At 48.9% G+C, this 25,491-nt stretch overlaps 2 protein-coding genes and 1 long non-coding RNA gene across 3 annotated transcripts in view; 2 read left to right on the top strand and 1 right to left on the bottom strand.

Moving 5' to 3' along the window:
- Window positions 1-10,342, top strand: part of PLA2G4E (phospholipase A2 group IVE) — a 37,487-nt gene extending 27,145 nt beyond the window's left edge. Inside the window, exons 13-20 of the mRNA XM_054667419.2 lie at window positions 1,051-1,273; window positions 3,773-3,887; window positions 4,456-4,593; window positions 5,865-5,972; window positions 6,639-6,842; window positions 8,013-8,179; window positions 9,400-9,583; window positions 10,045-10,342. Coding sequence (XP_054523394.1) covers window positions 1,051-1,273; window positions 3,773-3,887; window positions 4,456-4,593; window positions 5,865-5,972; window positions 6,639-6,842; window positions 8,013-8,179; window positions 9,400-9,583; window positions 10,045-10,265 — 1,360 coding nt within the window. The 3' untranslated portion in view covers window positions 10,266-10,342. The remainder of the gene's footprint in view (window positions 1-1,050; window positions 1,274-3,772; window positions 3,888-4,455; window positions 4,594-5,864; window positions 5,973-6,638; window positions 6,843-8,012; window positions 8,180-9,399; window positions 9,584-10,044) is intronic.
- Window positions 10,343-11,055: 713 nt separating this feature from the next.
- LOC107968602 (uncharacterized) lies at window positions 11,056-21,300 on the bottom strand. The gene is made up of 4 exons (XR_001709890.4): window positions 21,065-21,300; window positions 20,102-20,256; window positions 12,556-12,707; window positions 11,056-11,561 (listed from the first exon to the last, which is right to left on the bottom strand). It is a non-coding gene; the product is annotated as an uncharacterized LOC107968602 (long non-coding RNA).
- A 52-nt stretch (window positions 21,301-21,352) lies between these two features.
- EHD4 (EH domain containing 4) overlaps window positions 21,353-25,491 on the top strand; it is a 75,417-nt gene continuing 71,278 nt past the window's right edge. The window contains exon 1 of the mRNA XM_510639.9: window positions 21,353-21,804. Within this exon, the coding sequence (XP_510639.2) occupies window positions 21,569-21,804 (236 nt within the window). The 5' untranslated portion in view covers window positions 21,353-21,568. The remainder of the gene's footprint in view (window positions 21,805-25,491) is intronic.

The raw sequence follows: 25,491 nt of genomic DNA, 5'->3' as shown, positions 1-25,491 counted from the left end.
GCAGGTTGAGGGGCACCTGCGTCCTCCCGGACTACTATGCGATAGACAGATAGCAGGAGGAACTCAGGCCCAGCCGGCGTGGGATGGGTGGGGTCCCCTGGCCTGGGGAAAGCACAAGTCGTATTCTTTTAAAAACTCATTTGCAATGGCTTCTGGAAGCTTTTTTAAAGTATAAAATGAATGGGTGAAGCTTATGGAGAGCAGGGTGCTTTTTGTTGAAAAGTCTCCTGACCACCTCCCACCTTCCCAAAAACAAGTCCTGTGAGGGAGGAGGCCCCTGTTTCCTTAAATGTGCAGCCGCAGACTAGCTGCACTGCCAGGGAGGTCATTCTCAGGCGCAGAATGAAAAGGGCCCTTTCCTGTCCTGACACAGAAAAGCTGGATCCAGGCCAAGAAGAGGCAGACTGAGCTAGTGGGATCACCTCTTTGTTTTGCTCCCCCCGACAACCAACATGTAAGTTAAGAAGAGAAAGGGAAATAAATCCTCAGTCAACATCAGAATTATAGGAATTAACATGGCAGAGTAGAAACAGCCAGGACCTGTAATCAGTCAAGCCTGGGTTTAAATGTGGGCCTCAGCATTTGTTCTGTGCCATGCACTGTTCTAGCTACCCCACATCACCTTAACTCATGTAATCTTCACCAGAACTCTGTGAAGCAGGTACAATTATTGTAATTCTCCCCATTCCACAGACAGGAAAACTGAAGGGAACGGTGATTAAGTAGCTTGCCCAAGATCACACAGCTAGTGAGCGACAGAGCCTGGCTTGATCCAGAAAGATCTGGATCCAGAATCTTCATCTTAACCACTGTTATGCCTGGCACACAGTGGGCATTTGAGAACTGGCAGCACTTGTGATTATGAGTAATAATGTTCACCTCCCCTGCTCCTCACTGTCTGCCAGGCCTCTGCCTCACCCCTACTCTCCAGGTTCCCCTCCTGGCAGGTTAGGGTTCTCAATGGCCTGCCCACCTTCCCTCCTGCCCGGGTCCAGGACTCATCAGACAGGGGCCGGGTCAGCCCTATCAGCTGTACCTGTCTCTCTCCAGGACCATGGCTACCTTGTACCGTGACCCTGACTGGTCCTCCAAAAACTTGGAGCCTGCTATCTTTGAGGCTCGGAGACATGTGGTAAAGGACAAGCTACCCTCCCTGTTCCCAGACCAGCTCCGCAAATTCCAGGAGGAGCTCCGGCAGCGCAGCCAGGAAGGCTACAGGGTCACCTTTACAGACTTCTGGGGCCTGCTGATAGAGACCTGCCTGGGGGACGAGGTAGGTGCTCGGCTTCTCCTGGGCCCCACCCTGCCCTGGCTGATGCCTGGCTCTCTTTCTTCCTCAGGGGAGTCAGGACTTCCATTGCACACAGGGGATTAGGTTAGACCTGCGGGAGTATCCTTGGGCTGGAAGACCGATAAGGTGTCGGACTCTATGACGGAGGAAGGTGGTGGGATTGTCTCCCGTGTACCCTTTAGAGGATGACTGAGACCCTCGTGTTGGAGGCAAACCTGCCTAGGGCAGCACGTCCTCTGAGAGCCATGCCAAGACACCTGTGAGGGAAAAACGGGGAGGAAGCCGGGGAAGACTGGAGAGCAGTGACGCCGTGAAGCGAGTCTGACCCTAGGGGTGGGGAGAGGAAGAAAGGTCAGGCGGCAGCATCCCAGACCACCGTGTGGTCTGCAAGGCCCTTGGAGGGTCCTCCAGCCAAAGCTGGCTGTCACAGGAGTCCCGCGTCTCCCAGAACGGGCCAGCCTCAGTATCCCTGCCCCACTCAGTCACAGGAAGTGTAGCCTCAGCACAGACTCAGCTGTGGATTTCAGAGCACAGCAGCTGGGGTCCTCAGTCAATAACACTCTCTAAAGTTGGAGGTCTGCAGGGCCCGTTCTCATGGCCACCAATGGGCCCAATGAGGTTCCTTCCTATTCTGAGATCCAGTGATCTGACTAATACGTGCCCAAGAAGAGGACCAGCCTGTGTTGGGTGGCTGCTGCTGTGAGAGCTGTGACCCAGCACAGGGTGGTCCTTTTCCTGGACACATGGCACAGCACAGGGATCTCCAAGGGGTGTTGCGATCCTGGACATCAGGGTGGGCTCAGCTGACATCTGTGCCCTTTAGGTTGCACAAGCCGAGATGAACAACTTTTGTTGTTGCCTGGCTCCAAAGGAGAGCTTCCCACCTCTGTCCAGGCCCACGGTTCCCTGCTCCACTCCAAAGGTGTCCGGGGAGTTCTGAATTCAAATCAGAACTTGCCAGAAAGTCATTGCAGCAATTATTTTTTATAATAGTAGGTTCCATCTTCCAGAAAGCCAGACAGTTTGAGCACCTGAGAATGACCGGACCCTCATCTTCAATCTTCCCTCATTCCTTCAATTAAATTACTTGAGTACCTCCTGCATGCCAGGAACTGTGCTGGCAAATGGGGATTCAGAAAGGAATCGGACATGGCTTCCAACCCCAGGCCCTCGCCACTTCTGATGGATCCCACCCACCCTGCCCCTGTGATAACCCACCACTTAACCTGTCCTCCCTATGAAGCAGAGCAGGCAGAGGCCAAGGGCATCGGCCTTGGGATTCAGTCAGGATGGGTTTGAAATTCAGGCCCTGCTCTTTACTATTCCTTAAGTGGGAATTACATCAATAAGTGCTAGTTAACATTTTCAACAATATTGTAACAATCATGAGTGCCGCATATGATGAGGAGGAAGCACCGAGTCTTCCGACATCAGGAGTCTCAGCATTCTGGGGGGTTTGGTGGGAAGGAGCTGGGTTCCCAGGAAAGCAAGGGCAGGGTTGTTGTTGAGAGGCCTCTGCTCTTGCGCTCTGGCCAGGACAGGAGCCCCTTTCCCTTGGGCCACCTTGACAATGAATGTGGACTGGCTCTTCCCTGAGCCTGCAGCTTTACTTCCAGGACAGTGGGCTCTGTGATGCCCAGATCTCTGGGCCCAGTTATGACCCTGTTTTCTTTCAAAGGAGACCCACATGTCATTGGGCATATACATGTGTTTGCCATTCCACACGGGTTCTGTAGCCTTTGCACACTTGGCTGACCAGGGTTGATCACCCAGGAGTCAGCTGCTTGGCCTGGGGTCAGAGCCTGGGCCTCTAAGACCTTGATTCTGCCTCGTTTGCAGTGGCTGATTCACTTTGGGAGGTGGACTGTGGCCCGGCTGATCTGAAAGGCTCCCCACTCTGGGGATTAGAGTGACCTCAGCCACCATCTAGTGTTCAAGTCCTAAGTCTTTTGTTAAAAAAAAAAAAAAAAAAGAAGAAGGGAAGAGGAGGGGAGGGAGGGAGGGGAGGGCAGGGGAGCGGAGGAAGGGAAACTTCTTTTCCCCCAACTTTTTACCCCTCAATTGAGGGAGCTCAACATGCCAAGCTGATTTTTTTTAAAAATGGAGATGCTAAACATGGAGCTGCTCCAGTTCTAGCAGAGGGAAGACGATGGGGCAGAAGAGGGGCAGTGCTAACCTCTCCCACCCCTTCCTCTTTATCTGCTGACCCCTAAGACCAAGACCCTGGGACTCTGAGAGACTCCTAAACTGCGGATCCAGTCCCGGCCCCTGTCTGGTGGTGGGCAGCCCGAGGGGGTGGTGCCTATGCCATTGGTGCCCTTTCAGAGTGATTTGACTGGTGTCAGCTGGGGCCGATACAGCAGCCCGGTGAGCTCAGGAGCCAGGAAGTGGCTGCGGGGGTCCAGATTGTCTTCTCATTCTGCACTGCCTCCCTCACCCTCTGGGCTGCTGCTTCTCTTTAACCATTTTGTTTCCCCACAGAGAAATGAATGCAAACTGTCAGATCAGCGTGCTGCTTTGAGCTGCGGCCAGAACCCCCTGCCCATCTACCTCACCATCAATGTCAAGGATGATGTAAGCAACCAGGACTTCAGAGGTAACACCAGTGGCTGGTGATTTACAAGTGGGGTGGAGGGGGGGACTTCTCGGTGGGCAAAAGCACCCAGCACCTCCAGGTCCCCCAATCCCACTCATCTTTGTCAACCTCTACATCCAGACTGTGCACACAGCTGGAGAAATCACCTTTGCTACCCCAATCTGCCCTGCTGCATGGGTGAGGCCGGCAGGCACTGTCTGCAGCTTCCCTGGGCATGTGTTTAATGACACTGGGGAAGACAAAGGTTGTGAAAGGAAGATATTTCTACGCTGCCCAGAGAGAGAGAGACTCGAGAGAGCTGCCCTGCTTCAGGGTCAGTTTTTGTCCCATTCAACAGGCTCTGAGGTGCAAATGAGCCATCCTCCTTGCAAAGCATGGCAAAGCTGACCCTTGCTACACCAGCAGAAGCTGGCCAAGGGTGCCCCCATGTGTCCTTTGGGGGAACTGCGGCCTCCCTGTCCCAGGCTTTCCAAGGCCTGAGCCAGTGGCTGCAGGCAGGAGGGGGGCCCGGCTGTGTGGACGGCTCCCGGGCCTGAGACTGACCCCCGTCCTGCTGCTTCATGTGCAGAGTGGTTCGAGTTCTCCCCCTACGAGGTGGGCCTCCAGAAGTATGGGGCCTTCATCCCCTCCGAGCTCTTCGGCTCCGAGTTCTTCATGGGGCGGCTGGTGAAGAGGATCCCGGAGTCTCGAATCTGCTACATGCTAGGTGACTGCCTTGCAACTGGCGGAATGACAGGGGGCTGCTGCCCAGTGCTGGGCCATCCTGCTGGGCCACCCTGGGTTGGCCCCTGATTATGTGACACTCGGGGCACTTACCAGCATTGCCTCATCCTAGGAGAGGTCCCAAGTCACTGGGGACCAGAGTTGGTCTGGGGGCTCTCCCAATTTCCTGGTCTCCAGCAGTCTCCCTGCAGCCTGCTCAGCACCACACTGGGAACAGCAGACTCAGATGGAAGCTTCTGTAACTCCCACCCACTCCCGTCTAGCTTCAGCCAGCAGTGTGCCTGCTTCCAGGGGCCAACCCAGACCTGGGACCCGAGGGTCCAGGGAGACCACAGGGTAAGGGGCAGGGTCACCAGGGAAGCCTAGCCCAGCCTCCCACCCTAAGCGCCTCGGTTCTTCATGAGCTGGGCCCACCAAATGCAGGACCCACTCGAGTTCTTCCCTTCAGAGTCTTAGCTGCGCCCGTCAAAGGGCTTCTTCAGAAACAGACCCACATTCACAGCCCCAACACGCCCTTATTTAAATTAGTTGTCTGTGCCTTCCCCTTCTGTCTATCCCAAACCAACCCATCCTGCAAGATCCAACTCAGTCCCATCACTTCTTCCCCCAGAAGCCCCCAGCCCACGGTGGCCTCTCCTTCCCCTGAACACCTATGCTGATGAGCATATGGTTTAGAAAACTGTGGGCAAAACACGTGGGCTTGAACTCTGAACTCTGGCTTCTCACTCACTAGCTGTGTAAAGTTGGCCAAATTGCCTCACCTGTCGAAGCCTCCATCTTCTCCTTAGTTAATTAGGCTTAAGAGTAAAACCCACCTTATAGAGATTCCAAATGGGTCAATGTCTAACGCCTACATTTAAAAATCATAATAACAAATAGCATTTGCATTTATTGAGTGCTCGCCATGTGCCAGGTGCTGCCCTAAATGCTTTAGATGTATTCACTGACAGCAGCTGGGCTTAAACTCAAAGCCTGCACTTGCCAGCATTAAATCCCTGCCGGGGCTGTGCCTTATACACCTTTACGTCTCCCGGCACTGAGGGGAGGGAAGAGAAGAGCTGAGAGCTGAGCCCCTCAGTCACTGTGTTGAGCTGCACTGGGAAGGGGAGAAGGACATGGAAGTCTGAAGTCTGTCCCGCCTGTGGAGCAGCCTGGCTTGCGTGGGGTGGGGGGGTGGGGGGAGTGGGGAATCAAATGTCAGTGTGAGGCCTGGGGCTGCGGGGTGGAGCTGCTCACGCTGGCCCTGGCTCCCAGGCCTGTGGAGCAGCATCTTCTCCCTGAACCTGCTGGATGCCTGGAACCTGTCACACACCTCGGAGGAGTTTTTCCACAGGTGGACAAGGGAGAAAGTGCAGGACATCGGTGGGTGACCCCGGCTTTCCCTCATGGCTGGGTGATGGGTGACCCCGGCTTTCCCTCATGGCTGGGTGATGGGTGACCCCGGCTTTCCCTCATGGCTGGGTGATGGGTGACCCCCGGCTTTCCCTCATGGCTGGGTGATGGGGGGCGGCCCCTGGCTTTCCCTCATGGCTGGGTGATGGGGGGCGGGGTGTGGACCACAAACCGAGGATGAGGCCCCCTGCCACATGTTTCCGCATCGTCACCTATGGCCTAAGACGTGGGAGGGCAGCTGGGGCTACAGTGTCTTCCCTGCCTGGAGGGGAGGGTGACTGTAGGCGAGTGACACTAGCGCCAAGGCCCGGAGGCAAGGCTCCCAGCACCCAGGAGAAGTGAGGAGAGTAGGGTCTATAGCAGTCACAGGTCACTCTTTGAAACTCCCTGTCCTCTCCAGGACGCTTCTTAGCTGTCTCGCTCCCCCTCCCTCTCTACTACCTCTCTGCTTACTCCATGTCTCTCACCTGAATCCTCCTAACCCCAGTGCCAGGACCTTGAGAGCCCAGCAAGGAAGGTATGAGCTGCTTTTACAGTGCTCACCCCTGGGTGCCAGGCAACCATGTGGGGCTTCGCGTAGGCAATCTGGGGACTCCACCTCTCATGACCTGCCCTTCATCCCTCCCTCCCCTGCAGAAGATGAGCCGATCCTGCCTGAAATCCCCAAATGTGATGCTAACATCCTGGAGACCACGGTAGTGATCCCAGGGTCGTGGCTGTCCAATTCTTTCCGAGAAATCCTTACCCATCGGTCCTTCGTGTCTGAGTTTCACAACTTCCTGTCTGGGCTGCAGCTGCACACCAACTACCTCCAGAATGGCCAGTTCTCTAGGTGGAAAGGTAACCCTACCTGGCTACTCCTTGAGGCCTGCCTCCATATGGAGGAGGAAGATGTGGATGTCAAGGCTGACATGGAGAAAGAATAAGAAAACTTCTCTGGCTATGTTCACTGGGCCAGGCACCTCTCTCCCCATGGTGTTTTCCACATTTGGTGGTGTCATCTTGAACACTGTATGGGTCTGGCTGCAGGGAGTGGTGTGGGTACTTAACTCACTGCATCTGTACAGTAATTCTATACAGAATCTGTACAACAGTCCTAGCAGGTAGAAGTTGGCCCCATGTTACAGGTGGGGAAACAGGGGGTCTTACTTTCTGCAGTTGTGTTCTGGGGATGCCCTTTAATGTGAGTGGTGCCAGGCACAGTGGCTCATACCTGTAACACCAGCACTTTGGGAGGCCGAGGCTGGAGAATCTCTTGAGTCCAGGAGTTTGAGACCAGCCTGGGCAATATGGTGAGACCCCATCTCTTAAAAAAAATTGTTTTTAATTAGCTGGGCATGGTGATGAGCACCTGTATTCCCAGCTACTTGGGGGCTGAGATAGAAGGATCATTTGAGCCCAGGAGGTCAAGGCTGCAATGAGCCATGATCACGCCACTGCACTCCAGCCTGGGCAATAGAGCAAGACCCTGTCTCAAAAAAAAAAAAAAAAAAATGTGAGTGGTGCCCGCTTGGAACTGGGCAGGGATGGCCCAGCTCAGGAACCCCCAAGTGGTAAGCAGCAGAGCCAGGCCTTAAACTGTGGTCCTGCAGCATCAGCTCAGTGCCGCCTCCTCTGCTGCTGAGGCCCTAAGGCATTGACTTTCACCTTCTTAATATTTTAATTGGCCATGGCCTGCAAATGGCTGCTTCAGCCTGGCCTGTTAAGCCTCATCCTCACCATCTGGGGCCAATGGGACAGCTGACTCAGGGCCCAGGGTTTACACTATTTATGGGGTGGTCTTAAGCCCCTTATGCCCCACAAGTATCAATATCCCATAAAAGACTAGCTAAAAGCCCAAGATAACGCTGTTCTTCCTCAGCCACCCAGAGGGCACTGGAACTCAGTGGGCGTCCTGGTCAGGCTGAGGCGAAGGATGCTCCAGACAGGGCGCTCCGTCCCCCCAGGTGCCTCTGTCCATTGGCTGTCAGGGCACCAGGTGTGTTGGTAACGGGAAGGCTTGGCTTTCAGACACAGTGCTAGATGGTTTCCCAAACCAGCTGACTGAGTCCGCGAACCACCTGTGCCTGCTGGACACTGCGTTCTTTGTCAACTCCAGCTACCCGCCCCTCCTCAGGCCAGAGCGAAAAGCCGACCTCATCATCCACCTCAACTACTGTGCTGGGTCCCAGACAAAGGCAAGTGCGCAGCCTCCCTCCTGAGCACGGGCTGCAGCCTCTCCTAAGATGGGCCCTGCAGTCAGTGGCCTCACTCGCTGTGAACTGGGAAGAGGCATGCTCTGGACAGCCCCCACAGAGCATCAGAGGAAGCCAAGCAGCAGTCATGATGGGAAGTCAGACGCTCAGAACTCACGGGCAGCCAGCTGGCTCTCACACCATGGTGCCCACGTTGACTTAGCAAATTCGAATTTTACTCTTGCCTTGGAGCATTTGCCATATTTGGCAATTCTTCAGCTACAAAAAATGAGTTTTTAAAAATAACCTTAGTAGAGCCCATTCCATTCAAGAGCTTGTAATATCCTATTTTCAAAATGATCACACTCTCCCTTCCCCCAGGGTATATGACCCTCCATGAATTACACTCAAGTGCTCTCAGGTGGGAGGGAAGCCTGGCGAGGAGAGGAGGGCACTTGTCAGAACCAGAAGTTTTTATTTTTTTAATTTACTTTGGAAAGTTCTATGTGTATACAGTTCTACCCTGAAGCCAGGTGAAGTGAAGTGTACACAGACCAACAGGGCAACAATGAAAACAATCTAAGTTTGTAAATGGGTAACAATGCACTTTCCTACGTGTGATCTTGTTTGGCCCTTACACCAGCTCTTGGAGGGAGACGGCACAACTGCTATCATTTCTCGTGTTATGGATGAGGAAACCAAGACACAGAGAGACTTGCTTAAGATCACACAGCTAGTGAGCGGAGGAACGAGGGGCAGAACTGAGGGGGTTCTGACACTCTAAGGCAGTGCTCTTCCTGCGACATCATGCTTTTAGAGACGCCCTTGCAGAGTCTTTTCTAGCCCTGTACTACTGTCAGCTCCAAAGCCCATGCACATCCCACAGGGGCCTGGGCAGCTCTGGCTGTGTATAGCCTGGTTCCAGCCGCCCTTCCAGGCTACCCACCACATCCACCCAAGTCTGTGTTTGGATGCGAACACCATCGAAAGGGCTTTTGTCCATTTTACTTGGGGAAGCAGCTTGCAACTGGAGGTGCATCCACCTACTGCCTTGGGCCTTTTGTCCTGACCTGGCTTTAGTCTCAAAATACCATACACTGGCAAAGCAGTTGGGGAGCTGAGTTGTTAGCTGGGGAAATCAGGAAGCTGGGGCTAAGAACTCTGTGCTTCTTCTCCACTCCCACTCCTCCTAATGCTCAAACACGCCCTCTGTGCTGTTCCAGCCCCTGAAACAAACTTGTGAGTACTGCACTGTGCAGAACATCCCCTTCCCCAAATACGAGCTGCCAGATGAGAATGAAAATCTCAAGGAATGCTACCTGATGGAGAACCCCCAGGAACCCGATGCCCCCATCGTGACTTTCTTCCCACTCATCAATGACACTTTCCGAAAATACAAGGCACCAGGTGAGCTGCCTCTGTGCTCAGTTCCCAGCACCCGCTGCCCTTGGCCCGGGAATGCCTTTAGATCTGTAGAGTCTCTAAGGGCACTAACGGGGAAGCCTGGCTCAGCTCCAGCCTGAGCCAACCTTGGCTTCCACAAAGAAGGGCGCCTCCCATTCCCTCACCCCCATGGGCTGGTAGTGTCATCCCCCATTCTTTCAGTCATTCTACATTTTCTGACATTCAGCCATGTGCCCAGTACTGTGCTTGGTGCTAGGGCAATCCTCCAATGGGCAAGCCTGCACCACGCCCTGAGGAGCTTGCAGGTGTGCAGGTGCGTGTGTGAGGGTGTGCGTGTGTACAGGTTTTCATGCAGGTGTGTGTGTCCGTGAGTGCAGGTTGGTGGGCCTTGGGGAGAGATGTGGAAACAAGTCATTCCAACCTAACATGACAGAGTCTATAACAAGTCATCCTGCTGCCCGCAGGTGTAGAGCGAAGCCCTGAGGAGCTGGAGCAGGGCCAGGTGGACATTTATGGTCCCAAAACTCCCTATGCCACCAAGGAGCTGACATACACAGAGGCCACCTTTGACAAGCTGGTGAAACTCTCTGAGTATAACATCCTGAATAATAAGGACACTCTCCTCCAGGCTCTGCGGCTCGCAGTGGAGAAGAAGAAGCGCCTGAAGGGCCAGTGTCCCTCCTAGGCCCCAGGGAGCCTCCCTTGTTCTGTGTCAGCTTCTACCATCAGAGGTGCAGGACCCCTCAGGGCTGACCAGGTTACTACGCAGCCAGCTCTGCTCTCTGGCGATGGGTGTGAGCAGGTTGGCCTGGGCTTTCTAACGAAAAGTAAAAAATTTTAAAAAGTTGAGAAAGAAAGAGAGAGGAGCCCTGTTGGGGTTTTATACCCACTAGAGTTTCTTCAAGTGCTTCCCTATAGAGAAGGTGGTCTCATAGCCACAGGCTCCCACACGTCTGTGGAGAGGAAAAGCCTGGGGAAGAGGCTGGGCCCTCAGAAACCTCGACTCAGAGGCAGAGCCCAGGACTGGCAGCCCTCCCCTCTCTGTCCTCCACCTCGTGTGGCGGGCCTAGGGAAATGCACAGAAGGACCTGAGAGGCACTCGGCGTTTCACTGGAAAAACACTTCAAAATTTAAGGCAATTCTAGTCTTGTGATTTTTGGGTTTTTTTAGACGGAGTCTCACTCTGTTGCCCAGGCTGGAGTGCAATGGCGCGATCTCAGCTCACTGCAACCTCTGCCTCCCAGGTTCAAGCAATTCTCTTGCCTCAGCCTCCCAAGTGGCCGGGATTAGAGGCACCCGCCACCATGCCCAGCTAATTTTTTGTATTTTTAGTACAGGCTGGTCTCGAACTCCTGACCTCAGGTGATCCACCTGCCTCGGCCTCCCAAAGTGCTGGGATTACAGGCATGAGCCAACGCACCCGGCCCTGGTCTCATTATTTTTATAGGCAATTATATTTCATGATTTTTATTTTTATGAATCGGAGTATTAATAGGAAGCATGAAGCTAGAAGATCTAGATGGAGCCCTAGAAATAAGCTAGTCTCTGCCACAACAAAGCCAAATAGGTGGCCAGTTTCAGTGGCTCTCTCCAGCTACCCAGAGCTCCAGGGCTGGTGATCCATGTCATCATGACCAGACAGCCATGCCCAAGCATCCAGCTCCAAACAAATGCCAGGCAAAGCCTAAGTCTATAGCCCAGGTTCACCAAATGAGGATCTGGGATGGAGTTCAGCAAGGTCAGGCAGGCTGTGGGTAAATGAGGTTGGGGGCCAGGCAGGCGATGCATCCAGCGCTGCCCACTCCAGCTGTCGGTGCTCACTGACGACCCTGCTCCAAGAGCGTCTCTCAGCCTCTTACCACCCATCTCTCTGGCTGCCACATGGGATTACTTATTTCTAAATGTGATTCCTCTTATCTGTGTTGTCAACACCGTGACCAGTGCATTCCAACTCTTGGAGAGTCACCCACAGAGACTGAAACTGGGAAGAATTAGTGAAAAAGGACTAGGTTAGCCATCAGAGGAAGAAGCCCGCCCTTTAAGATTGCTTCCTAATGAATCTCTGGGAAAACCCTGGGACACAGAGAAGCCCAAAGTCAGCAGGTCTCCCTTCAGGCTGGGAACATAACCAAGGAAATGCATAACCGGAGCCACTGACAGGCCCAGGCTGATAGAAGGTGAAAGCAGAAAGGCAGGAAGACATGAGGTCTGCAGGAAACCCAGCAACCCTGGAAGGCGGAGTCCCCTTTCTGGGCCACCATGCTCCCTAAGCAGTCTTTGGGTTGTGAGGAAACCAGTGGTGACAGGTACCAAAAGTTTAGAAAAATTGGCCTCCGATGTACATCCTTGCTACTCAAAGTGCAGTGGGGAGCTGGTTGGAAATGCGGAATCTCAGGCCTTAGCCCAGCTGTACTAAATTAGAAGCTGCATTTTTCAGGAGATTCCCATCCCCAGGCGCCCCCCCGTGATTCCTGTGCATATTAAAGTTTGAGAGGCCTGGATTTACGCCACTCCCTCCCATGAGCTTGGAACGTATGAATCAGTGCTCCCTTGAGCCACTGATAAACTGAGCTCTGGACCTGCAAAACTGGTCCCCACCCAGGTAATGCTAACCTGGGACACCAGCCCTCCCCTCCACCAGAGCAACTGGCTGCCTCCACTTTGACATCTTTTCTTTCTGACTGCAACAGACTCTCCTTCCAGTATCAAAGAGTGAGCCAAGCAACAGACAGGACTTGTTTATCGTAAGGCGAAGGCAGCCATGCCTTGGATTCATCAAAAGTTTGTGAAACGAGGTTTATAAAATCATCATATTATTTGTGCATGGAATAAAATGGCCATGTGGGTGAATGCTGCTGACTCATCTGCTTTCATTATCTGATGCTGCAAAATATGCATAACCCTGCCCTCATCCCTCCAGGCTTCCTCCTCTCCACTCCTGGGGGAGTGAGTAGGCCGTTTCCATCCCATCCCACCTCTTCTCACGCAGCTTTGTTTCCTACTGCAAGGGTCTCTTCTTGTGGTGAGGTGCTCCTCTGTTTTCATGAAGCCACGTCATCAACTAGTGGGGCACCAGCTCGTACAGATCCATGCTGTTCCAAGCTCAGGTATATTTCAGGAAACATTGCTTGAGAGGAAACAGAGGCAGTTAACACCAACGAAACACCTACTTTGTGCACAGCAAGCTGTAAACAGTCTCTGCTTTCCAGGAACTTACATTTTGGTTCGGGAGAAAACCATGAAAAGATTGTTATGCATACATGAGAAGTTAAATGATGAGTTGGCTAAGGAAATGACAAAAGTGTCATCAACTCTGACAGGGCAAGCACATGGTATCCTGCAGAAGTCAGGGGAGGCTCCCTTCCCAGTTCCCTGCTCTCTGCCTATGATGAAGATGATGAAATTGACAAAATAAATGAAACCCGTCCCTCCTTGTCTCCACCCTTTCTTCCCAAAAGAGCAGCCAGCACCCCACCCGCTCCCACACACCAGTTACCCTGTCCCCGCTGCCTCCCCACGAAAACACTTCTCCTCAAGGTCACCAATGGCCTCCTCATTGCCAGATGCACTGAGCCAAACCCACCAGTCTTGTAAAGGCCTTATCTGACTTGATTGTTCTCAGTGTTTGCACCGCAGACCACTCCCTCCTTCTGGAAACCTTCCCTTCCCAGGACTTCCTTGCCAAGAGCAGTTCAATTCAGTTCAGCTTGCAAATAACTACTGCCTGCCCATTACATGCCAGTCACTGTTGTAGGCACTGGGGCCACAAGAAGAATTAACAATTGATTCCAAACTTTAAGGAGGTTCCTTCTGGTCCCATGTGGGAGGCCCTCATGTAAAACAGAGCCCTTGTGATATGAAGAGAAAGCTGCATGTTAGCTGTGTCCAGAAGAGGCATAGGAAGGGCTCCCAACCCAGCCACAGAGGGGAAGAAGTCGTGTTCACTGAACACCTTCTGTCTCGGGTTTCTTCCCCTGGAAAGGTGGGAGCCCCTCCTCTGGCCTGTCTTTTAACTGCTGCCATTCCTCGAGGCTCCTTAGCTCTTTCCTCTTCTCACTCTGTACTCTCCTTAAGCAACCTCATTTATACCCAGGACTTCAACTACTGCTTCTAATTTGAAAATTCTTAACCTTTTAGCTTTAGCCAAGCCAATCTCCTGGTTCTAAACCCATGAATTCCAATTCTGTGCCTATTAGCAATGCTTTTGCCGTATAACCTGAAGATCTAAAATTACAGTGGCTTAAACAAGAGAGAGAGTTATTTCTCTATTATCAGAGACCAAAGCTCCTTTCTGCTCTCTTCTGTCATCCTCAAGATTACCATCTGGTCCAATATTGCTGCTGGAGCCCCACCCATCATGTCCACATTCCAGGCAGCAGGGAGGATAAAGGAATCTGCGTTCTTGCTGACTACAAAGTGACCAAACTTGTCCTGGACTGCCTATGTCTGGACTTCTTCTCTGTGAAAAAGAACTAAACTTTTATCTTAACATAGTAAGAATTACCAGCTGTTCCAGTTATCTACTGCTGAGCATCAAAAGCCCTCAATGTATAATGGCATAAATTAACCACCATTTTATTATGCTCACAGATTCTGTGGGTCAGGAATTTGAAAAGGGCATAACTGCTCCATGTTTGGGGCCACAGCTCAGATGATCTGAACTGCTGGTGAGGACTCCAATGGTTGGGATCTGGGAACAGCCTGGGCTGAAGGGCCCTCGTCCAACGACTCTCACTCCTGTGTCTGGTGCCTGGGCTGGGAAGTCTGTGAAAGATGAAAGGCAATCCCAGCTAGGAGTGTCAATCAGAGCACCTTGGTGACCCCAGCATGATGGACTCAGGATGGTCAGTCTTCTTAAATGGCACTCAGGGTTCCAAGAGTGTCTGTTACAGTGGCAGCAGCATGGCCCATTATGACTTAGCCTCAGAAGTTACGTAGCTCCACTTCCATGGAAATCTATTGGCAGAAGTAGTCACAAGCCAGTCCAGATTCAAGGGGAGGGGACAATGAACCCATCTCTGGATGGAGGGCATGTCAAGAACTGTGCAGCCATATTTTAAATTCCAGCTACAATATTTGAATCCTTAATATTGACCTTCCCCCTTGTCCGCTGAGCACATGTCACATTTTAGGTTCCGTTGTGGCAGACTCCATTTCTGGTAACAAATTGATTATTGGTTAGGAATTGCATGTTTATTTCTGAAAAATGGTGGCTTAAACACACTCATGTAAAAGACATCCACAGGAAGGCAGTTCAAGGCACACCTACGATTCATCAGGGACCCTGCTTCTTCTGGCTCTTTGCTTTATCCACCCTTAGGTGGTCCTTGGCTTCATGGTCCAGGGTAAGCCCTGGAGCTCCAGCTATCACACCCATATTCCAGGCCACCAGAAGGAAGGAGAAAAAAGATTGAACTCCTTCTTAAAGGGACTTCCTGGAAGTCCCACACATCCTGCAGCTAACATATCACCAACCAGAACTTGGTCTCATCATCACACTTAACTGCAGGGAGGCTGGAAGTTTTGGTTTTTTGCATGGGTGGCAATATGCCCACCTAAAAATCAGAGTTCTGCTGCGAAAGAAGGACAATTTATACGCAGCTAGCAGACTTCCTGCAAGTACCTCCTAGCCATCTCCACCTGTGTGTCCTATAAGCCCCTCCTCTGGGTGGTGGCAGTGACTTGGGTGAGTGGCCACAGAGAAAGGCCATCAGTGTGTGAGAGCACCAGGCCACAGCACTGCCTCTGGTCTCAGCACGAGTCTCCCAGGCCTTTAACCACTCTGCAATCCAGTTTTCAGGGTAAAACACTGGACTTGATCACCATTTAAAGCCAACCACTGAACATGGTCTAGAGCAAATCTTCTGACCATTATTACCAGCTTCCTAATTTCAAGCATGCATTCAATACAATAGATTTCCGAACAACTAATGGCATTCCCGTGTAGAACTGCCTGTGATAGGATTTGACCTGAAAAACAACTGGATTCAGATGAAAGAGTGACTGCAATTGGGACTGTTTAGTCTGAAGAAAGAAAACCAAAGAGCAGAATGATTTGCAAACAGATGCAACATGACTATGGCGGGGAGGATCTGCCACTGTCTGGCTTCATTGAGGGTAGAGCAAGCACAAGAAAGCTGCCGCTGCCCCATGAATATGCACACCTACTATGTGCCCACAAAAACAATAAAGTAAATAAGAAAGCTGCCGCTGCCCCATGAATATGCACACCTACTATATGCCCACAAAAACAATAAAATAAAGCTGCCACTGCCCATGAATATGCACACCTACTATGTGCCCACAAAAACAAAATAAATAAGAAAAAAAGCTGTCACTGCCCCATGAATATGCACACCTACTATGTGCCCACAAAAACAATAAATAAGAAAGCTGCCACTGCCCCATGAATATACACACCTATTATGTGCCCACAAAAATAAATTAAGCTGCTGCTACCCCATGAATATACACACCTACTATGTGCCTACAAAAATAATAAATAAGAAAGCTGCAACTGCATAAAGGCAAGCAGGGAGCGAAGCAAGATGGGACCAGTGCCTCCTCTGGGCCAGGCGCCTTTAGGACTTTCTCTTCTTTTCTTTTTTTTTTTAAGATTAAAGACAGTACATTTTTTTCTTCCTGATAATTTTTTCTGCTTTTATAACAGGAACGTGATTACCGTGTAACATTTGAAAAATGCTACAGCTTATAAAGAGGAAACTAAGATCATTTACCAGTCCAAAACTCAGACATCGTTATTATTTGGGGGTTTTTCCTTCCCATCTTTTTCTTAGATACTTTAAACTGTTTAAAACAAAAGTACAAAAATCCTGTACGTCCACTTTAAAAGAAGTGTGGTAAAAAATACGCACACCATTTACCATTTTAATAATTTGAAGTGTAAAGTTCAGCAGTTTTAGGCATATTCACACTGTTGTGCAACAGATCTCCAGAACTCTTTCATTTTGCAAAACTAAAACTCTATACCCATTGAACAACTCCCCATTCCTCTCCCTCCAGCCCCTGATAACCACCATTCTACTTTCTGCTTCTGTGAATTTGACTACTTTAGAAACCTCATATGAGTGGAATCATACAGCATTTGGCTGTTTGTGACTGGCTTATTTCACTCAGCATAATGTCCTCAAGGTTCATCCATGTTCCAGGGTGTAGCATGTACCAGAATATACTTCCATTTTAAGGCTGAATAATATTCCTCTGTGTGCCTGTGTGTGTGTGTTACATTTCGTTTATCCATTCATCCATCGATGGACACTGGCTTGCTTCCACCTCTTGGCTATTATGAATGATGCTGCTGTGAACATGGGTAGACAAATACCTCTTTGAGAGCTTGCTTTTAATTCTTTTAAATATATACCCAAATTGGGGATTGGTAAATCATATGGTAGTTTTTGTTTTGTTTTGTTTTGTTTTGTTTGAGACAGTCTTGCTCTGTCACCCAGGCTGGAGTGCAGTAGCACAATCTCAGCTTACTGTGACCTCTATCTACCTCCCGGGTTGAGGTGATTCTCCTACCTCAGACTCCCGAGTAGCTGGGATTACAGGTGCCCGCCATGATGCCTGGCTAATTTTTGTTATTTTTAGTAGAGATGGGCTTTGCCATGTTGGCCAGGCTGGTCTTGAATTCCTTACTTACCTCAAGGGATCTGCCTGCTTTGGCCTTCCAAAGTGCTGGGATTACAGGCGTGAGCCACTGCACCTGGCCAGTAGTTCTATTTTTAAATTGTTGCAGAACCTCCATATTGTTTTCCCTAGCAGCTGCATGTACATTCACTTTTGTAATCTAGCCTTTTTCCACTTAAAAATATATTCTGAGCATTTTTGCACATCATTAATATTCTTCTCAAATGACATAGTTTTCAGTAACCACATAGGAACCCATAATTTGCTTAACTAATCCTCCATGATGATAGACAGCTCCATGCTGACAACCATCATCTTAGATAAAAATTTACATTAATCATTTCCTCAGTATAAATACCCTCAGGATAAATTTCCTCAAGATAAAAATTCCTGAGTCAAAAAGTATGACCATATTTAACAACTAATCAAGGTGTAATAAACATATGATCAACTGTGCATATTTAAAGTACATTTATCCGTGAGTCCAGGACCCCTGGGAATACCAAAACCATGGATGCTCAACTTCCTTATATAAAATGGTACTGTAAAAAAAAAAAAAAAGGTATTGTATTTGCATATAGCCTAAGCACATCCTCCACATACTTTCTTTTAAACTTAAAACGCCATGCATCAGGAACCCATATACTTTAAATCCTACCTAGATTACTTATTATTAATGTAGATGATATGAAAATAGTTGTTATACTGTATTGCTTAGGGAATAATGAAAAGGAAAAAAGGTCTGTATGTGTTCAGTACAGATGCAACCATCCATTTTTTTCCCCAAATATTTTCCATCTGTGGTTGATTGAATCCATGGATACAGAACACAGAGATATGGAGGATCCAACGTACATAATTTCATGAGTTTTTACATATGTATACAATGGTGAAACCATAACCACAATCAAGGTAATGAATAAACCCTTCAGCCCCAAAAGCTTTCCAGTGCCTTTTGCAATCCTTCCCTCTGCTCCTCCCCTGCTGGGTCATGTGGTAAGTGTACGTTCCACTTTTTAAGAAACTGCCACACTGTTTTCCAAAGTGGTTGTACCATTTTACATTCTGACCAACAATGTGTAAGAGTTCCAGTTGCTCCACATCCTCATCAATGATTGGCATGATCAGTCTTTCCTAATTTTAGACATTCTAATAGGTATGTGGTAGTATCTTGCTGTGGTTTTAATTCGCATTCTCCTAACAAACAACAATGTTGAACATGTCTTCATGTGCTTATTTGCCATCCATACATCTTCTTTTGTAAAATATCTGTTTAGATCTTTTTTCCATTTTTTAAAATTGGGGTTTTTACTATTAAGTTTTAAGAAGTTTTTAAATATTCTGGATACAAGTCCTTTATCAGATATGTGATTTGCAAGTATATTCTGTGCCTTGTCTTGTCTTTTCATTCTCTTCACAGTACTTCCAAAGGTCAGAAGTTCTCAAGTTTAATGAAATCCAATTTACCAACTTTTTTTTCCTTTAAGGATTGTGCTTTTGGTGTCACCTAAGAAATCTTTCCCTAACCCAAGTTCACAACAATTTTCTCCCATGTTTTCTACTAGAAGTTTTATAATCTTAAGTTTTACATTTAGTTCTACATTTATATTAGTTTTATATCTAGTTCCATTTTAAGTTAATTTAGTGATGTATCTATTTAGGTTAGGTTTATTGATTGTAACGAATGTTCCATTGGTTCAGGATGTTGATAGTGGGGGAGGCTGTGTGTCGGGGAGGGTGGGGGTATATGGGAACTCTCTGTACTTTATGCTCCATTTTGCTGTGAACCTAAAACTGATCTGAAATTCACAAGTCATTATCACTTACATTCACTCTTGGTGTTGTACATTCTGTGGGTTTTGACAAATATATAATGACATGTATCCATCATTACAGTACCATAAAAAGTAGAGCCACTGCCATAAAAATCCTCTGTTCTCTGCCTGTTCATTCCTTCCTTCTCCCTAACACCTAGAAACTACTGACCTTTTTACTTCCTCCATAATTTTGCCTTCTCCAGAATGTCATAAAGATGAAATCATACAGTACATAGCATTTTCGGATTGGCTTCTTTCACTTAGTAATAGGCATTTAAGTTTCCTCTGTGTCTTTTTATGGCTTGATAGCGCATTTCTTTTTAGTGCTGAATAAGATTCCATTGTCTGGATGTACCACAGATTATCCTTTCACTTACTGAAGGACATGTTAGTTGCTTCCAATTTTTGGCACTTATGAATAAAGCCACTATGAACATCCATGTGCAGGCTTTTCTGTGGATATAAGTTTTCAATTCATTTGGGTAAATACTAAGGAGCTGATTTCTGCATCATATGGTAAGATTGTATTTATATCCGTTTTTATGTATTCTAAAAAAATACATTGAAGCTTTTACTTTTGTTGTCAAATATGTCAGCCTTTGCTTTCATAATTTCTGTCCTTAATGTTGGTTAGAAAGGCTTTTCCACCCCCAAATTGTATAAATCTCTTGTACCTTCTTCTAGTAGTGCAGTGGTTTCATTTTCTTTTTACATTTCAATCTTTGTTTTATTTTGACACAAGGCAGATGTCTAACTTTATTTTCCCTTGGCTTTCTTTTCACTTCCCTAGTTACATACAATTCCCTCCAACTATGTGACCCACACAACAACTCCAAAGGAGTTTCCATTTTGCTCTTAAGGAAACTAGGGCAGAGAGGTAACTCATCACATTTAAAATCACACAGCCATTAATTTACATAGTCAAGGTTCAAACCCAGATCTTTTGATGCAAAGCCCTGTTCTCTCATACTCCAAGTATGGTCCAGGGATGGGTAGCATTGGCAATACCCGAGAGCCTGTTAGAAATGTAGAGTCATGGGCCCCATCCCATACCTACCGAATCAGAATCCGCATTTCTGTTAGGTTGGAGAAGTACTGCAGGGTGTACTGTTTCCCCAGACTTAGGCCACATCAGAGTCACCTAGGGCATCTGTTGAGCTCCATCTCTCCTCAATATTTTAACTCAGTAGGTCTGGACTGAAGACCAGGAATCTGCATTTTAACAAGCATCCCAGCTCATAAATGCATATATGCAGGTGGCCCCATGGATCACACTTGAGAAATGCTCTAAAACAACTAAGAAATATTCCTAAGCTACAATCAAGGACACAAAAGGTGATTATTTCCCCCAATCTCAACTTAGATAAGTGAGTATCCTTTTAACCTAGAAAAGAAACAGGCCGGGGGCGGTGGCTCACGCCTATAATCCCAACACTTTGGGAGGCCAAGGCAGGCGGATCATCTGAGATCAGGAGTTCAAGACCAGCCTTACCAATATGGTGAAACCCCATCTCTACTAAAAATACAAAAATTAGCTGGGCATGGTGGTGAGCGCCTGTAGTCCCAGCTACTCAGGAGGCTGAGACAGGAAAATTGCTTGAACCCGGGAAGCGGAGGTTGCAGTGAGCCGAGATCGTGCCACTGCACTCCAGCCTGGGCGACAGAGCGAGACTCCGTCTCAGAAAACAACAACAACAACAAAAAACAGCTAGGAGGTGACAATGACTCACATGTCAATATGTGGAAATAAAGTTGTAATAATGAGGATAATGTAATAATGAGAGTAATGACTAAATTTTCGGCTTTACAGAAAAACAAATAAAGAAAACTAAGGGGAAAAAGCCTTTAGTTGATCCAGAATTTAGTGAGGGCAATGTGGAGAAGTAGGAGAAACAGCTACTCAAATAGATTCCAGTCCACTTCCCCTCCTTAAGATTGTGTCAATTATGCCCGTGAGCCTGGGTCTCTTGGCCTGTAAAATGGAGTCATAACCACCCGCCCCCGGGAAGACAGAACCTGCCTGTCCACTTTCTGAACTTTTCATCCCCAGTATCGACGTCCAGAGGCCTGAATGAGTAAACGTTCCAGGAGATGGAGCAGCCTCCGGAGGCTCGCTTTGGGCAGCTCAGATTTACCCGGAAGCCGATGCCACCTGGCCAGAGGTGAGGCACCGGCAACCAGAAGGGGGCCCTGAGCATGACCGGTCAGTGCCACCCGGCCGGGAAGACACCATCTCCCCGCCCAGTCCTCTAGAATGACTCCGTCATCAATAATTCATTAAGAACCTCCTCTCAATTGGCTGACGCCTTCAGCCCTCGCTGGCAGAGATCCAATCAGGAAGGACCTGAGAGAGCTCTTCTGAATAGTGGGCGAGCGCGCGTGACGTAGCGGCCGAAGACTGGCTGTGGCAGCACAAGGCGGGGCCCGCCTCGGGCGGCGGCCAGCGCGGCCGGGGCGGCTCAGTGCTAGCCGGGGAGAGTAGAACCCGGAGCAGGATCCCATCCGAGCGTGGACTGGCGGCAGGATGTTCAGCTGGATGGGGCGGCAGGCGGGCGGGCGCGAACGCGCTGGCGGCGCGGACGCGGTGCAGACGGTGACGGGCGGGCTGCGCTCGCTCTACCTGCGCAAGGTGCTGCCGCTGGAGGAGGCGTACCGCTTCCACGAGTTCCACTCGCCTGCGCTGGAGGACGCCGACTTCGAGAACAAGCCCATGATCCTGCTGGTGGGCCAGTACAGCACCGGCAAGACCACCTTCATCAGGTACCGCCACCGCCCCTCGCCCGGCCCCCGCCCCGCTCCGCCCTCCCCACGTGTGCGCCGCAGTCGGCCGCCTCCCGCCGCTGCCCCTCCCGGCCGGCGCGACCTCGGGGACCCCTCCCGGAGCTCGGCGCCCGGTGCCCTCGGCCCCGCCCCGGCTGGCCAGCCCCGCGCGCTGGAGGGTCCCGCGAACCCGCGCCCTGCGCACTCCGAGCCCTCCTTCCTTGCGGTTCGGAAGGCGTTGCTCCCGCTGGCCTCGTCCGGTCGCCCTGGCCGGAGGGTCCAAGGGAGAGAGGGGGCGCGAGCCATAATCAGCATATTCTTGACGAGGGAGTGACGCCTAGGGATGGAAATGGGGGGAGAGGCGTAGGGTATCCGAATGGGACAGAGTCCTAGTTGGAGCGTTTGTTTAACTATTCATTTGTTCAACTATTTCTTGAACAAATGAATGGCAGCAGGACAGCGTATCGCCCAGGCCCCCTTCCCTTGAGGTCTTTACGTGCCACCCGACAGTGTTGTGGGGAGGGGATAAAGAGGCCGCCTACGTTCAGTTCATGCACCGCCTTTAGCCGCCCGTAGGAAGTGAGCTGCGTGTAGCAGCCGCACCAGCCTGTGGAACTAAGGGGGAGTGTCATATTACTATTTGTTAGTTTCCATTTCTTAGGTGGGTCATTCCCTCCTCGCTTACCCTTGACAACTGAAAATATTTGTCATGCTTACCGTGTTTCTGAAAGCACACAATCACTGCGCATACCCTGTGGTTCAAATCATATAGTTTCATCAGAAGTGACTTTTGCTGGGAAATTATTTAGACAGAAACAGATTGCTTTGTTGATCACCTGTTTTATTTCTAAAGCAGCCAGCATATTTAGGCTCACTGTTTTTGGTAAGAAGAACTTATTTTTCTGACTTAAGCCGTGTATCAGTTGAAACAAAGTGCTGATCATTTAAGGTTTTGGTCCAGGGTTTTGGAAATTGTAACAATCTCTTCATCATTTGATGTGCAACAGGTGTTCAGAAAACTGCATCTATATTTGGATACATGCCATTTCTGTTAAGTAGCGACCTCTTTTTCTCCACTCCAGTGACCTAAATAGTTCCTACAAATAGAGTAGCTATCACTACAGGAAATATGTTAAATCCAGGCCTCCAGATACACTGCGAATGAATTCCACAAAACAAATATACTGTGTATTGAAATGTCGTTCTAGACAATAAATTGAGTGTGAAGAAAGTAATTTCAAAATTGCTTTATTTGGTGCTTATGGACAAGACAAAAATAGAATTAAATATGTCACCGTCACCCAGACACTCAAAATGAACCATAGCTGTATTACAGTAACTGGCACCTTGAAAGATGACAAATGTCACATTTAAGGTCTCAGTAATACTGTCTAGTTTTTAGGTACTAGGGATAATAAAGTGTTATGGCCAAGTGGTACAAGAGTGGGAAGCGGTACTGTTGAAACATACAAAGAAGAAAGGCATATATTTTTGTAATTTAGTGGTGGCATGTCCCCACACCCTAGGCATTTCCTCCTGTTTGTCTTTGCTGTGAGGTCCTTGTTGTGCCCAGGTGTCATCAGGGAGCCCCTGCTAGATGCTGTGCCAACCTGGAGATAATGCAGCCCTCTCTCTGCTCCCATAGACTGGATAGCTAGCCAGCCTGATTATCAACTCCCAGGAAGATGAACACAACTCACAGGAACATGAATTTATCTTTTGTATTTTTCCAGATTTCTCTCTCATTATATTCTCACTCTTCTCTCTGTTTCATTATTTGGAGAAATTTGTGGAATAGCTAAGCGCAGTTTTATGAAGGGTTCTGAGATTTGATTCCTGGCAGCTACCTCATCCAAATTGGCCGCCTCTCAGCAGGTGCTGGAGCTGTGGGCCACCCTAGGGTGAGGGAGGAATCACCTTATTAGGAAGCCATTTGTTCTTGAGGCTTTCCTTGAGCTAAGTGGCTTTGTTGTTAGGTGATGTACACAAGGTAGACCAGTGAGGTTAGAAGAAAATCAGTGTGGGCAGGAAGCTTGGTGAGGCCACAGGAGACCTGAATTGCTTTTCAGATTGGAGCTAGGAGGAAGTGATTTAGCACCCGGGAGGAAATCCCCAAACAAAAGGGCAGCTACCCTGGAGACTTGTGAACTTGGAATTAAGTATCACCCCAGACACTGTAAATGAACCATGGATTCATCTTGAGCGGAAGGGTTGGCCCAGGGTGCTGAGCATCCTGGATCCTGCCTTAGTTAGAGCCTGGTTAGTGGTCTGGGTTGTTTGCTTCTAGCGATTGGGCCCTAGAAGCTCATACTTGGCTGTGGGGTGTACCTAATCTACATAGCCATAGATTCTTATCTCCCTGGCTTCCTGCACATTCCAAGAGGTCACTGATGACACAGAACCTGTGCTGACATGGTGGGAATCTTCTCTTATTGCTGTTGGCTCTTCTGCCTTTGAGTGGCAATAAAGAATTGGCCAGAGAAGGAGGGGAGATGGGCATGGGGGAAAGTGACCGTGTCATCTTAGACTCTGTACTAGCCGAGGAAGGATGGATATGGAGCTCACCCAGGCTTGTGTCCAAAACCTGAGGAAAACAGATTTCAAAGATTCCTCCAGAAAATCCCTGGCCCCAGGTGCTGTGAAGGAAGACATTTCCACTGAAAAAGTATGAAGTCCATTTGAAATGAATGCAAACTACACAATTTTTTTTTTTTTGAGACAGAGTTTCGCTCTTGTTGCCCAGGCTGGAGTACCATGGCGTGATCTCAGCTCACCGCAACCTCCCCCTCCCGGGTTCAAGCAATTCTCCTGCCTCAGCCTCCCGAGTAGCTGGGATTACAGGCATGTGCCACCACGCCTGGCTAATTTTGTATTTTTAGTAGAGATGGGGTTTTTCCATGTTGGTCAGGCTGGTCTCGAACTCCCGACCTCAGGTGATTTGCCCGCCTTGGCCTCCCAAAGTGCTGGGATTACAGGCGTGAGCCACCGCGCCCCGTCCCAAACTACACATTTTTAAGAGCTCCACTTTCTCCCTTCCTATGCTCTGTCCCCTCTCCCCAGAAAACTTATTCTAACGAGGAAAAAAGAGGGAAGTCACTCAAGAAACTATATAGGCTTTAAAAGGGTAGAGAGCAGGGAAATAAGGCAACAAAAGAAATAAATAAACTCCCAGACTGGAGAGAAAAAAGTAAAACTCTTTGCAGATGACATGATCTTCTATGTAGAGAATCCTAAGAAACCACTTAAAAACTGTTAGAACAATGGGGGAAACTATAGTTCAACAAATGGTGCTAGGACAACTGGATAGCCGCATGCAAACGAAATAGAGAATGACTGTTAGTGGGCGTGGAGTTTCTCTTTGATGTGATGAAAATGTTCTGAAATTGGATGATGATATTGGTTGCACAACTTTGTGAATATACTAAAAGAGTGCACCCTGTAAAAGAATAAATTTTCTGGTATATGAATTATATCTCAATAAAAAACCAAAACAGTTCAGTCTTTCAACATTAAGCATCCTGTGATTTAATTTTCATGATTCTGCAACTAGCGCCAGCCAAGTAATTTCTGCATCTATGTGTAATAATTTAAAATAGAAATGGATGCCAGAAAGAAAACAAAGTAGAAATAAGCTAGAAGAACCCAAGGGCAAAGGAACTAAAGAGTAAAGATGAGGGGCCAGGTGCA

The sequence above is a fragment of the Pan troglodytes genome, chromosome 16 (assembly GCF_028858775.2).
Source record: "Pan troglodytes isolate AG18354 chromosome 16, NHGRI_mPanTro3-v2.0_pri, whole genome shotgun sequence".
Lineage (NCBI taxonomy): Eukaryota > Metazoa > Chordata > Mammalia > Primates > Hominidae > Pan > Pan troglodytes.
Note: the sequence above shows the minus strand (reverse complement) of the source record. Positions and strands in the feature narration are given on the sequence as shown.